Below are 12655 nucleotides of genomic sequence, written 5' to 3'. Positions count from 1 at the left end.
AAAATAATTTTTTTAAAAAAAAGCTATTTTAAGGGTACCTTTCAAAGAGTTTTGACGGATGCATATATTTATGTAACCAAAACTTCAATCAAGATAATAGAACATTTCTCCCTCCCAGAATCTCTTTCCTGCCCTTTTACCCCTCTTCACTAAACTGAAAGTCCTAGGCAGTCACTGATCTGCTTTTCATCACTGTAGACTAGTTCTGTCTTTTCTAGGATTTCTTAAGAATTGAATCATGCAGTGTGTACTCTTCAGTTTGGCTTTTTTTGATTAACATGTTTTTGAGATTCATCCATGTTTCTTGTTTGGGCACTTTTTTTGGGTTCTGTTTTGGTTTTGCAACTTTATTTATTTATTTTTGGCTGCACTGGGTCCTTGCTGATGCGTGTGGGCTCTCTTTTTAGTTGCAGCGAGTGGGGGCCACTCCTCGCTGTGGTGTGCAGGCCTCTCATTAAGGTGGGTGGCCTCTCTTGCTGCAGAGCATGGGCTCTAGGCATGCGGGCTTCTGTAGTTGTGGCACATGGGCTCAGTAGTTGTGGCTTGCGGGCTCCAGAACGCAGGCCCAGCAGTTGTGGCACACGGGCCTACCTGCTCTGCTGCATGTGGGATCCTCCTGGACCAGGACTCAAACCTGTGTCCCCTGCATTGGCAGGCGGATTCTTAACCACTGTGCCACCAGGGAAGCCCCCAGTTTTTTCCTTTGTGATTGTTGAGTGGTAGTTGAGAAATATCTTCTTGCATGGACTTAACATCATTGGTTGATCCATTCACCTGTTGCTGGACACCTGGGCCATTTCCAGGTTGAATTGTTATGCATCCTGCTGCTGTGAACATTCATGAAGGAGCCTGTGTGGACAGATGCTCTCATTTCTCTTTGTCAAATGCCTAAGAGTGGAGTGGCTTTACCAAGAAGCCAACAGACTTTCCCAAAGCAGTCCCACCCTTTTATATTCCCGCCAGCAGTGTGGGAGAGTTCTAGTTGCTCTGTGACCTCATCAGCACTTGGTTTTGTCAGTTTTTTCATATTAGCCATTCTGTGGGTGTGCAGTGGTATCTTATTGTGGTTCTGACTTGCATTTCACTGATGACCAATGATGTTGAGCATATTTTCATGTGCTTGTTAGCCATTTCTGTACTACTTTAGTGAAGGTCTCTTTGACCATTTTTAATGGGTTGTGTTCTTATTGAATTTTAAGAATTCTTTGTATATCCTGAACACAAGTCATCTGTGAGCTATGTGTATTATGAATATTTCTCCGATTCTGTCCCTTGCCTTTTCATTTCTTGATAATATATTAGCCATATGTTGACTCCTGCTTAATTTTTCACTTAAAAAGTGTACAATCAAAAATATTTGGAGGCTACTGCTCTTCTGCATTGGCAGAAGGAATTGCTGTGAACTGGGGAGAGGAAGGAGGGAGCCCAGGCCCTGCCCCACAGCTTTGCTTGTGAGTTCAGTCTGAGTCAGGTGTCTGTTGGAGAGCCTGCTTCGGTTTCATGTGAATGTTATTTTGGCAAGTTTGGGGTAATCTCAAGAGTAGTCCCACCTCAAAGGGGTAGTCGCTTCTCTCTGAGCACCTACTGTATGCTCAGCACGATTGACTGTTTGCTGCTACCGATTGACTGTTTGCTGCTACCGTCAGCGACATGGACGGAGGGCCCACCCAGCCATCTGCACCCAGAGCCGTGGGTGTGGTGGCTTGTGATCCAGGCGAGAGAGGGCTCAAGACTGCTGGAAGCACAAAACATCACATTGACTACACTAATATCTAGTACTGCCTTCACCCTCAACCTGGCATCAGGATTTTTAATGAGTGTGCTTCTCTGAGTCAGCCTTTCCCCCAACAGCAAATTGCCACGCAAAGTAGTAGATAAGGCAGCTCTTTCCAGTACCTTCATTAATGGAATCGCAGTGCAGTAAGTGGCCAACAGACAAAATTCTTCTCCAAGCCAAAGAAAAACCTCAGAAGCAGTTGTGAAGCTGCTGGTCACATGTGTTGCTGGAAAACCCAACACCAGCTCTCTAAATTGGGTCAGGAATGTTTCTGGAATCAAGACTTCGTGGTCTGTGGGTACAAAAGCAGATCTGGCTATGGAAATGCACCATTTCCTACTAGTCTTAGGATACAGGGCCAGCTCCATAATACATCGGGTCCAGTGCAAAATGAAAGTGTGGATTAAGAATGCTGCAAAAATCTCCAAGGATATATTGTACAACAAAGGGAATATAGCCAATATTTTATATCTATAAATGGAACATAACCTTTAAAAATTGTGAATCGCTGTGTTGTACACTGGAAACTTATATAATATTGTACATCAACTATACCTCGTTTTTTTAAGAAGCTGCAAAAAGCTTTTCATTTCTTTTGTGGTCTCTCTCTCTCAACCTGCTGCAGTATTTTTGTTATTAATATCAAGCTTTCTTAGGTGGAGGGGTACTCGTGGGGCAAGTGCAGACTCTCCCAGGTGCCCAAGGTGCCCCTGTCCAGGCCCCGTCCTGGACAGTGGGTGGTCGTGGAGGGGAAGGGGGTGTGGGAGGCAAGATGTGTGTGAACTGAGCCTCCACGCCCCAGGCTGTGGTCCTTTGACCCATTGGACCTCATTTACAAGACACAGACTCAGATAAAATGATGAAGGAGATTTCAGGGTGCTGGCTACGGAACATTCAGCCTCGTCTGGGCCCTTCTGAGCACAACGCCTGTTCGACTCACTAACTAGCCACATGCCTGCAGTGGCCCTGTCCACGCAGAAAAGCTTTGTTTCACGTGCTGTGTAGTTTCTAAGTCACCTCAAAGCTAAACATGCAGTAAAAGTGCTTCACTCAAAGATAAATCTCGCAGGGCCTGAGCCCAGGTTGCAGGTGTCTTATTGTTTTTTTGGTTTTTTTTTTTGCGGTACGCAGGCCTCTCACTGTTGTGGCCTCTCCCGTTGCGGGGCACAGGTTCCGGACGCGCAGGCTCAGCGGCCATGGCTCACAGGCCCAGCCACTCCACGGCATGTGGGATCTTCCCGGACCGGGGCACGAACCTGTGTCCCCTGCATTGGCAGGCAAACTCTCAACCACTGCACCACCAGGGAAGCCCCGCAGGTGTCTTATTGAATCAGACTTTTGAGGCTCTGGTTAGAAGTTCATGCTAGGGACTTACCTGGTGGCGCAGTGGTTAAGAATCCTCCTGCCAATACAGGGGACACGGGTTCGAGCCCTGGTCCAGGAAGATCCTACATGCCATGGAGCAACTAAGCCCATGCGCCATAACTACTGAGCCTGCTTTAGAGCCCACAAGCCACAACTGCTGAAGCCTGCGTGCCAGCTACTGATACCATGCACCGCAGCTACTGAAGCCCGCGCACTCTAGGACCTGAGTGCCGCAGCTACTGCCTGTGTGCTGCAACTACTGAAGCGTGCGTGCCTGGAGCCCATGCTCTGCAACAAGAGAAGCCACTGCAATGAGAAGCCCGTGCACCGCAACGAAGAGGAGCCCCCGCTCTCTCCGCAACTAGAGAAAGCCCACGCGCAGCAACAAAGACCCAATGCAGACAAAAATAAAAAATAAATTTAAAAAAGAAGGAATAGCTTTATTATATATAAAAAGCAAATTCGGGGCTTCCTTGGTGGTGCAGTGGTTGAGAGTCCGCCTGCCGATGCAGGGGACACGGGTTCGTGCCCCTGTCCGGGAAGATCCCACATGCCGTGGAGCGGCCGGGCCTGTGAGCCATGGCCGCTGAGCCTGTGCGTCCGGAGCCTGTGCTCCGCAACAGTGAGAGGCCCGCGTACCGCACAAAAAAAAAAAAAAGAGAGAAAAAAAGAAATTCATGCTAAACCCAACAAAAACTATAGTAACGTGGCCTCTTTTAATAAACACCATTGTGTTTCATGAGTTTTATAGAATGTTTTATCATTTTTTAGGGTAAGAAGTCAAGCTGAGGTAAGGTGTTGCTTGAGGTTTACTGCAGAGGAGCAGCAGAGAAAATTGTGAACTACTTAGGGTTTCGGGCTCCTTCCAGTATGGTCTTCATTGTCCTAACCTGCCTTATAGTGGGTCAGGCTGTTGACCTGTGACTTGTGCTCTTTAATAAGTGGCTGCTGGCCTCCCAAAGACACCTCCTCTGAGGGGCAGCCCTCTCCTGAGCTGATGAGCTGCCCCTCCACATACCTTCTCCTGGGGCGAAGGGAGCACCCGCCAGGCTCTAAGTGGCCCTTTCAGACCCATGGTGGTGGCAGCTCAGCGTGACCAGTGGGTAGGACTGACTGGTGGTGTGGACATGTTGCTCTTGGAGCCACAGAAAAGGCAGCCCCAGGTGGGGGAGTGATTTATGAGTCACTGACAAATGTGATTGATTAAGGGCTACAATTCGTTAAAGGTTGTAGTAAAAGTTTTGATATTTCTGTCAAAAACTAGAGGAAACTAGTAGAAGAGAATGATCAAAGTGTATATATAGGCCCATTTAAAGTTCCTTCTTGGCTAAGTCCGCCTCAGGGTTTGGAAAGAAAAGGAATTTTTCTTCCATTTTTGTAAAAGATAAAAAAGAGGCATGGCTTGCCATCATAACTGAGTTGGGACTAGAACCCATTGTTAAACTCCCACAGTAGTGTGTCCTCCTGCAGGGTAATGCTTGCTTGAGTCCTGAAGGCTGTTCTCTTCCACCAGACCTGCTGGTTGCATTTCTTAGGCTCTTTCTCCTCTGTGATGTGGCGAATGTACCCTCTCACTGCAGAGAACACCGAGTGTGTCTGTTCAGGTTTCAGGAGGGGCTGGTTGGACATCCCCCTGGAATTATGGGTAACGGGCACCTCAGAGGTCATGTGTCCACTTAGCCACTGCACCCCCCAGCCTGTTCCTCATCCATCCTCATCTCAGTAATTGGTACCAGCGTTCTTAGCCACACGAGCCAGATGTGAAGTCAGTCGTCCTGCGGTCTTCTCCCTTCTGTGCCCACACATATTGGTGGGTCATCAGGGCCGTTTATTTCCATCTCCCATACCAGTCAGATCCCGTCTCCTCTTTCTGTCCTCACTGCCTCACGTGGTGTGAGCACTGCACACCCTGGCTCCTTGGAAGCCTCCTCACTGGTTTCCTCATTTCCCCCCTTACCTCCCGATCCAGTCTTGGATGTAACTGTCCACACAGTTCTTCAAATGCAGAAGATCCTGTTGCCTTCCTCCTTGGCAGTCACTGCTGCTCATAGCAAGTCATCGATGGCCTCAGAGCATTGTCCACCCTGTGTGACATGTTATTTTTATTAACACAGTCATTGCTTTGCCAATCCCGAGATTAAATGATCGGATTGTCTTCTTCTTATTAGATTATCTTTGTCAGCTGTCACAGGTGAATGACAGAGTAACTGGCCTCTCATTTCTTCCCTTGGAGAGCAGTTCAGCTGCTCAGCTAATGTCTCTGTGGCCAGTTGCATAGCTGAAAGGACTTGAAATGATTTTCCAGACATCCCTTGGGATTGCTAACACTAGGGAGGTGGTGGTATGTGGGGAGGGTCCTCGCTATAAGCCCTTCTGCCCATTGACCGCAGGTGTGGCCACGGAACTCGCTCCTTCTGTCTTTTCTCTCTGCCTTGGAACCAGCAGTATCCTCACTGGAGCCACTGCATCAGCCTGGGCCCCAGAGTGAGGGAAAAGTGGAGCAGAGCAGCCACAAGCAGCCACTTATGGGGTGAGTGGATGGTAGAAGCTGGACCCAGACCTTTGCTGTGAGCCACAGAGATCTTGGGCCGTATGTAGAACAGTAGGGTTCAGCCTATGCTGGCTGTCAGGACACTCAATGCTATGCTCTAGGAACATGGTAGGGAGATACTGTTCTGTGTGAATATTGTTATATGTAGGATGGGACAAATCTTCCCAGGAGAGAAGAAATCCAGAGTACAGAGTATGGTGTCACCACAAACCACAGCTTCTTGGGTCACAATCTGGAAGCCCAGTGATGGGACGGTGTGTAGGTTTAACAGACATCAACTGTGTTGGGTGAATGTGAGGGCACAGGTGTCATGGTCACTTGTGTGAATGTGGCCATGACCCTGTCCTGTGAACTCCAGAACTGGGGTTGTACTTCCCTGCTTAGCCCAAGGCTGACTATCAGGGACAAACAGACTCTGGAGGAGGGTCTGGAGTTGATAAGAATTGCAGTGAGGTGACATTTCATAACTGTGTCAGGGGTCCCACAAGATTGTCCTTGGAATTTGGTGGGATTCTGAAATGTATAGAAGACAGATAATGATGAGGGTGTGTCCCAGAGCAGGGCTCTCAGATTGTCTGTGGAGAAGGTCCACTCTGAACAAGTAGAAGAGTGAGTGGTTTCCAAACACTCTGTGTCTATGCTCACCTTGTCATGGCTCATGACACAGTTCCTGGCCTGGCTCAGGCCCAGCAACACCTGGAGTGGCACAGCCTAGATCATCAAGCTTTGCATGGGACATCTTGAAAGTTTCCAAATTTTTTTCTTTTTCTTTGAAATTACTCAGACCTATAGAAAAGTTGCAAAAATAGAACAGAGATTCTCATTTTCCCAGATTCCCCAAATATTAACATTTACCACACTTGCTTCATTGCTCTGTTTTTTCCCTGAAATTTTTGAGAATAAGCTGCATATGTGATGCATTTTTACCTCTAAAATATTTCCATGTGTATTTCCTAAAAAATTTCCTTCCATAACCACAGCCCAGGTACCAAAGCAAATTAGCGTTGATACAACACCGTGACCTAACCCACCGGCCTTAACTGGACTTAGCAGTCTTTTACTGATGCCCTTTTTCTAGAGTCAGATCACACATGCATTGAACTTTACCCTCATTTGTGACCATTCCTTGGCCTTTCTGTGTCTTCTGTGTTGATTTTTGTTTGGTTGGTTTTTTTTAAAGAAGTAGGGTCATCTGCTGGGGGTGAGATAGGAAGTTAGCAGGTCATAGATTTAGGGAGCTGGAGAAAGTTGGGGTTTTTTTGTTTGTTTTAATATTTATTTGGCTGCGCTCGGTCTTAGCGGCATGCAGGATCTTTATTTGCAGCATGTGGGCTCTTAGTTGCGGCACGTGGGATCTAGTTCCCTGACCAGGGATTGAACCCAAGCCCCCTACATTGGGAGCGTGGAGTCTTAACCACTGGACCACCAGGAAAGTCCCATTGTTTTGTAGAATATTTGAGGACAGGCCAGTTGTTTTGTAGAATATTTGTCTGATGTTTCCTCTTGGTGAGATCTGGGTTTGTTATTTTTAGCAGGAAATCCAAAGGTGAGGCAGTGTCTTCTTGGTGCCCCACGGCAGGGACACTGTTGCTGCGTTGTGCCCTGGCCATGAGGGTGGCATCTGCAGGCCTTGTCCCATTAAACTTTCTAAAATACTGTTTAAAAACTGAGGGACTCCAGAGTTATCCTAACAATGACTGTCTGAATCGCATTCAGACGTGTTGTTTTAAGTAGGTAGAAATGGAGCCCACTTGTGGGGAGATTTTTCCAACTCAGGAAGTGTGTCTGAGTAATCTGTGCCACGACAGAGAAGGATGACAGGAGGCTGGGGGACATGGTGGCTGTCCTCCCCCGGGGCCTGCCGTCACTGTGGATGCTGAGGTGGAAGGCTGCTCTGCTGCACTCACCTTTCCGAGTGGTGCTGTGGGGCCAGACCACTGTTCCTGCCTGTCTCGTCCTCTGTGGGGTAAAGGGTATGGGAGCCAACCTCTTCCTGAGGCCACCTACACCTCCGAAGTGGCCCAGTTGGACTTGGTTGTAGGGAATAGTTTGCCTAATTGGTTAATTGTTTGAACTTGCTTTGCATAGAGATATCACTAAATTTGACTTTCCGTTTGGTTGGAGGCTTATTTCAGTGTGGCTTATTATTTCTGCCTAGCTGTATGATGTTAGTGTTGAAATATTTGCAGTAAGGCCTGGCTTTGTATTGATACATAAAGAACAGGTCTTCACGGACTTCCCTGGTGGCACAGTGGTTAAGAATCCGCCTACCAATGCAGGGGACACGGGTTCGAGCCCTGGTCTGGGAAGATCCCACATGCCGCAGAGCAACTAAGCCCGTGTGCCACAGCTACTGAAACCTGTACGCCTAGAGCCCGTGCTCCGCAACAAGAGAGGCCACCGCAAGGAGAAGCCCGCGCAACGAAGAGTGATCCCTGCTCGCCACAACTAAAGAAAGCCCGGGCGCAGCAGCGAAGACCCAATGCAGCCCCCGCAAAAATAAATAAATAAATAACAGGTCTTCAGAATCCTTAGAGCTTCTTTGTGAATCTGAAAATTCAGAGCTCTAAAATTCAGAGCTCTAGACCCAAGCCATTGGCTTGCATATCTCATTTGTAAGAGTTTCCATTCCAAGAAAAATGCCTGTCACCAAGTATAGGAGACTAAGAGAGAGGTGAAGAAAAGGATATTTGCAACTCTGAATCCATATTAAAATTGTTAATGTTTATTCAAGTAAAAGAAGCTTAGTTTTTGTCAGGGTCCTTGCCTAAGGTTGAAGCCATCAGCTGTTGTGTTGCTTCAGTTTTGACTCGTGGCTCAAGTTGCACGGCTTCTCAGAGGTGCTCAGTACCTGGTCATGTTTTGCTTAGGGGTTTGCCGTTCTGCTTTCTGCGGTCTGGTTTTTCTTATTGTTCATTTTAAAATCTTTCCCTTTTCTCTGTTATTTTGTCATATTTCTCAGAGTTCTCATAAACAGATGCATGTTTTTATACTGAGCTTTATTACAAATCTTTCAGGATCAGTTAAAGTATTTTTAAAGAGCACACGGTGTTAGGTATTGTGATGGTACGAAGCAGCGTGAGACCCGGGCAGCATGCTCTTAATTTCCCTAATCAGTATAGTATCTTAGGCTCTTAAACCCTTTCCATGACCTGAAGTGCTTCATGGGAACGAGGACCAGCGTGCCCAGACGTAACAGCCTCTTGGTGGTGGTGTGGGGGAGACAGAGATCTGACACTCACCTTGCTTTGTCTGCTGTTTTAATGTTTTGCTGCTCTTTTTACTTTTGTGAAACAATTAATTAAAATTATCCCACTGTTTTTTTTTTAACATGTTGGGTAGGGTGGGCTGGGCTACCTACCTGCATTATTAATTTATTTTATTTCTTTTTGGTTGTGTGGCATGTGGGACCTTAGTTCCCTGACCAGAGATCCAACCTGGGCCCCCTGCAGTAGAAGCATGGAGTCGTAACCACTGGACCGCCAGGGAAGTCCCTATCCCACTGTTTTTTATTTCTAGCTTAGAAAAGTCAAGCAGTGGCCATTCGCATTCCCTAAAGGGGAACAAGGATTTCATCACTAATGGAACTCCATAGAGAACTCAAACACTGTTTTGATATATTTTGCTTCGAATGTAACCTACATAGAAAAATCGGTTATAATTATAACATGGCTGCCCAGGTAAAGAAATACACCATTGTTAACCCAAAAGTATAGGAAATGTTCTGTGAACCCCCTGGCATGTTATCAACATTTTACCGATTTCTGTATCCATCTACAGATGGCTTTTTTAATTAAAAAAAAAAAACCTCTCTACTGAAGTATACTACATACACAGAAGCGTGTATGTTTCATACATGTGTAACTCGATGAATTTTCACTAATAGGAACTCACCCATGTAATCATAACTCAGATTGAAAAACAGAAAGTTACCAGACTACCTGGGTAGCTTTTAAATGTGTTTTATGGCTCATACACCTATGAGAAGTTCATGCTAAGATGCAAACAGAGATACCATTTTCACCTGTCAAGGGGGTGGGGTTAGTGGCAGTGTCCACTGATGGCCGGGACACTCTCACATGCTGTCGGTCAGAGGCTGTCAGCAGGTGGCCTGACAGTGCCTTGCGTTGCTTTAGATGCCCTCTGTGCCCTTGGAGCCTGAGGTTTATGGATGGCGCCTGTGCCGTGGAGACGATTGTTGTCTTTAATTGGAAACTTTGGGAATAGGATACTAAGGAAGGAAGTCCTCCATGTGGTGGTGCTAGCCCTGAAGGCAGCGCTCAGCCTGCGCTGAGGTCTGTCTGCGAACAGACCCTGTGGGTGACACTGAGGGAACGTGTAGACTGAGGGCCAACATGCAAGGTGTGGTCCTATTTTGTGGAAAGCAGAAATAAACCCCGGAGACATGTAGGTACCCCTTGGGGGAGGGAGGAGTCCCATTCTCACATTCCCGTGTTGGAATTGTGCACAGTGCTTTGTTGCTTCCGTGGCATGTGGAGGACAGGCAGGTGGGTGTGCTGCTCCTCTGGTTCAGTCTGGGCTTCTGTGAGTTCCCAGGTGATGACGGAACGAACAACACAGTGGATGGTGAGTGTCCAACTGTAGGAAAAGCAAGTACTATTGACATCTTACAGTGGGGCTGAAGGTAGTGTGGTTTTTTCATTTTAGTAAACATTTGAGTGTTTGATAAATATTTGAATTAATCCTCATGGTACTCTCAGAGATAGATGCTGTCATCTGTTCTGTGGATGAGGAAACAGGCACAGAGAGGTAACTGCTCTGCGGGATCTTATGCCCTCGTGCTGGGTGACGATGCTTGTTCTAACAGCCTGGCCTTCCTGGTGAACAGTGACTATCGCCTGAGGACAGGAGCTCGGGAACTACAAATGGGAGGAAAAGGAGGAAACTTCCTTACTCCTGTAATTGTTATATATATTGTGCTAGAAATTAAGGCCAGTCGGGTCTTAATCCCTTTCTTTTCTAGGCCTGGAGTTGATTATTCAGATCTCATGCTAGCGACAAAGGGGCAGCTGCAGTTGTGGGCTTCCCATTCGTTGTATTCATGTGATTTGCTTGTTTTAATTACATTTTTAATGTATGAAACTGGGTACTTGTTCATTAATTCCAACAAGTGTGTACTGAGGGCCTTCTCTGTATATACCAGGGACTCTTCTGGTCTCCAGGTTATAGCAGTGAACTGAGCTTTGTTCTACTGGAGGTTGTATCCTATTGGGGTGACAACAAGCAAAAGTGGGGTAACACAGAATCATGTGGCCGGAGTGAAATGAAGAACAAGGTGGCAGCAAGGGCAGAGTGTGGGGCGGTCAGGAAACCCTCGGATAGGCAGCTGAGGGGTGGGAGGGGACCCCTGGGTAGTGAGCAAGAGGAGGAATGGACAAGAGGCAGGGATGTGGGGTCTGACCCACAGTGGGGTGGGGGCCTCTGGGGTATTAAAGTGGAGGGAGGACAGCATGAGAGAAGGACCTCGAGAAGGAAAGGGCTGTGCCCCGAGGGCAGCAGAGACAGAGGCTGGCCTTTTTGTATCTTTGAACACCACGTGCAGATCTTGCTGTTTTAGAAACACCCTGGCTACTGGCTGCAGACAGACTAGAGTAGGAACCTGAGAGAAGGGCTGGGCAAGAGATGTCATCAGAGGTAAGCAGGTGAGGGGCATGCCTGGGGCACCTCCTCCTTGCGATGGGACCTTCCATGCACTGCGGGGTTAGCAGCATTCCTGCCTGGCCTCCACCTACTCAGTGCCAAGAGCACATCTCCAGATCCCAAGCCTGTCTCCAGACCCTTACCCAGTGTAGATTAAGTGGTATTTGAGTCTTTTTTGAGTCTCCTCTCCCGTTTTTTTTTTTTTCCTGTTGGACTGGTCTAAATGATGTTTTTGCTTACTAGTGTTTTTAAATCATGTGATGCCTCCTTTGTGTTTCCCTCATTAATCGACTTGTAACATGTGAGGTGAACTTGAAATGGGCTTCTCTCCGACTCTTCCATGCAAGTCGAGGCTCCAGTATGTTTGGGGACACTCGGGCTCTGCGACCTGTTGTGGATGGGGCATCCTGCCCACCGATCGGCAGATGGGCGCTGACAGTTGGCTTTTCTTTTTTAGGTGCACGTTCAGGTTCCCGAGCACAAACATCAAGATCACATTCACTGCCCTGTCCAGCGAGAAGAGGGAGAAACAGGAAGCGCCCGAGTCCCCCGTGAAGCCCGTGCAGGCTCACATCTCGCCGCTGACCATCAACATTCCAGACACCATGGCCCACCTCATCAGCCCCCTCCCCTCCCCCACAGGAACCATCAGGTACACAGCAGCTTCCATGGTAGACGGGGTCACCGTGGGGTCAGGGTGTGCATGTGCCAAGGTGGACATGACCCTGTCCAAATTTCAGTCCTTGCCTCTTGCGTGGGACATTCAGAAGCCATCGTACGTCACAGTAGTGGGCAGCAGCGCACAGCAACGTCTTCTCCCTTCCCTGGGGCTGACCTACATGGAGAGGGAGATGTTGAGGGCACTTAAAATATTGTTTAGTTTCTGAGCACTGTTTGCTCTTAGTTTCCTGCATATGAAACACAGTTCACAAATGTTCCTTGTTTTCACTTGGGATTCTTTTATTTGAGTGTAAGTTTAAAGGATAGATGATTTGTCTTATTGGTCTAAAATGTGAGGTGGGTTTTCAGTTGCATTTTGAGTTTTTTGGTTTCCTACAATTTCATGCAAATTCTGATGACTTACACTTTGGATTACTGAGTTTGACCACAGTGAGGTGACAAACTTGTTTGTCCTGATGTCCTAAGAGAGACTGGGAGCCTCAGGAAGTGGAGGATGGTGCCTTCAAGGCGTGCTCTCCACTGCATAACCCGCGCTTTCAGGGGGCAGTAGCTGAGGGTCAGGTCAGGAATTGCCTGGGACCAGCAGGCGTGACCCTGTCCTAGGGTCAGATGGTCGGTCC

General features: G+C 47.6%; 1 protein-coding gene across 2 annotated transcripts in view; it reads left to right on the top strand.

Moving 5' to 3' along the window:
- FOXK2 (forkhead box K2) overlaps positions 1 to 12655 on the top strand; it is a 71110-nt gene that overhangs the window by 30362 nt on the left and 28093 nt on the right. For both annotated transcript variants that reach the window (XM_073798357.1, XM_033847818.2), the window contains exon 2: positions 11812 to 12006. In XM_073798357.1, the coding sequence (XP_073654458.1) occupies positions 11812 to 12006 (195 nt within the window). The remainder of the gene's footprint in view (positions 1 to 11811; positions 12007 to 12655) is intronic.

Source organism: Tursiops truncatus, chromosome 20 (genome assembly GCF_011762595.2).
Source record: "Tursiops truncatus isolate mTurTru1 chromosome 20, mTurTru1.mat.Y, whole genome shotgun sequence".
Classification (NCBI taxonomy): Eukaryota; Metazoa; Chordata; class Mammalia; order Artiodactyla; family Delphinidae; genus Tursiops; species Tursiops truncatus.
Note: the sequence above shows the minus strand (reverse complement) of the source record. Positions and strands in the feature narration are given on the sequence as shown.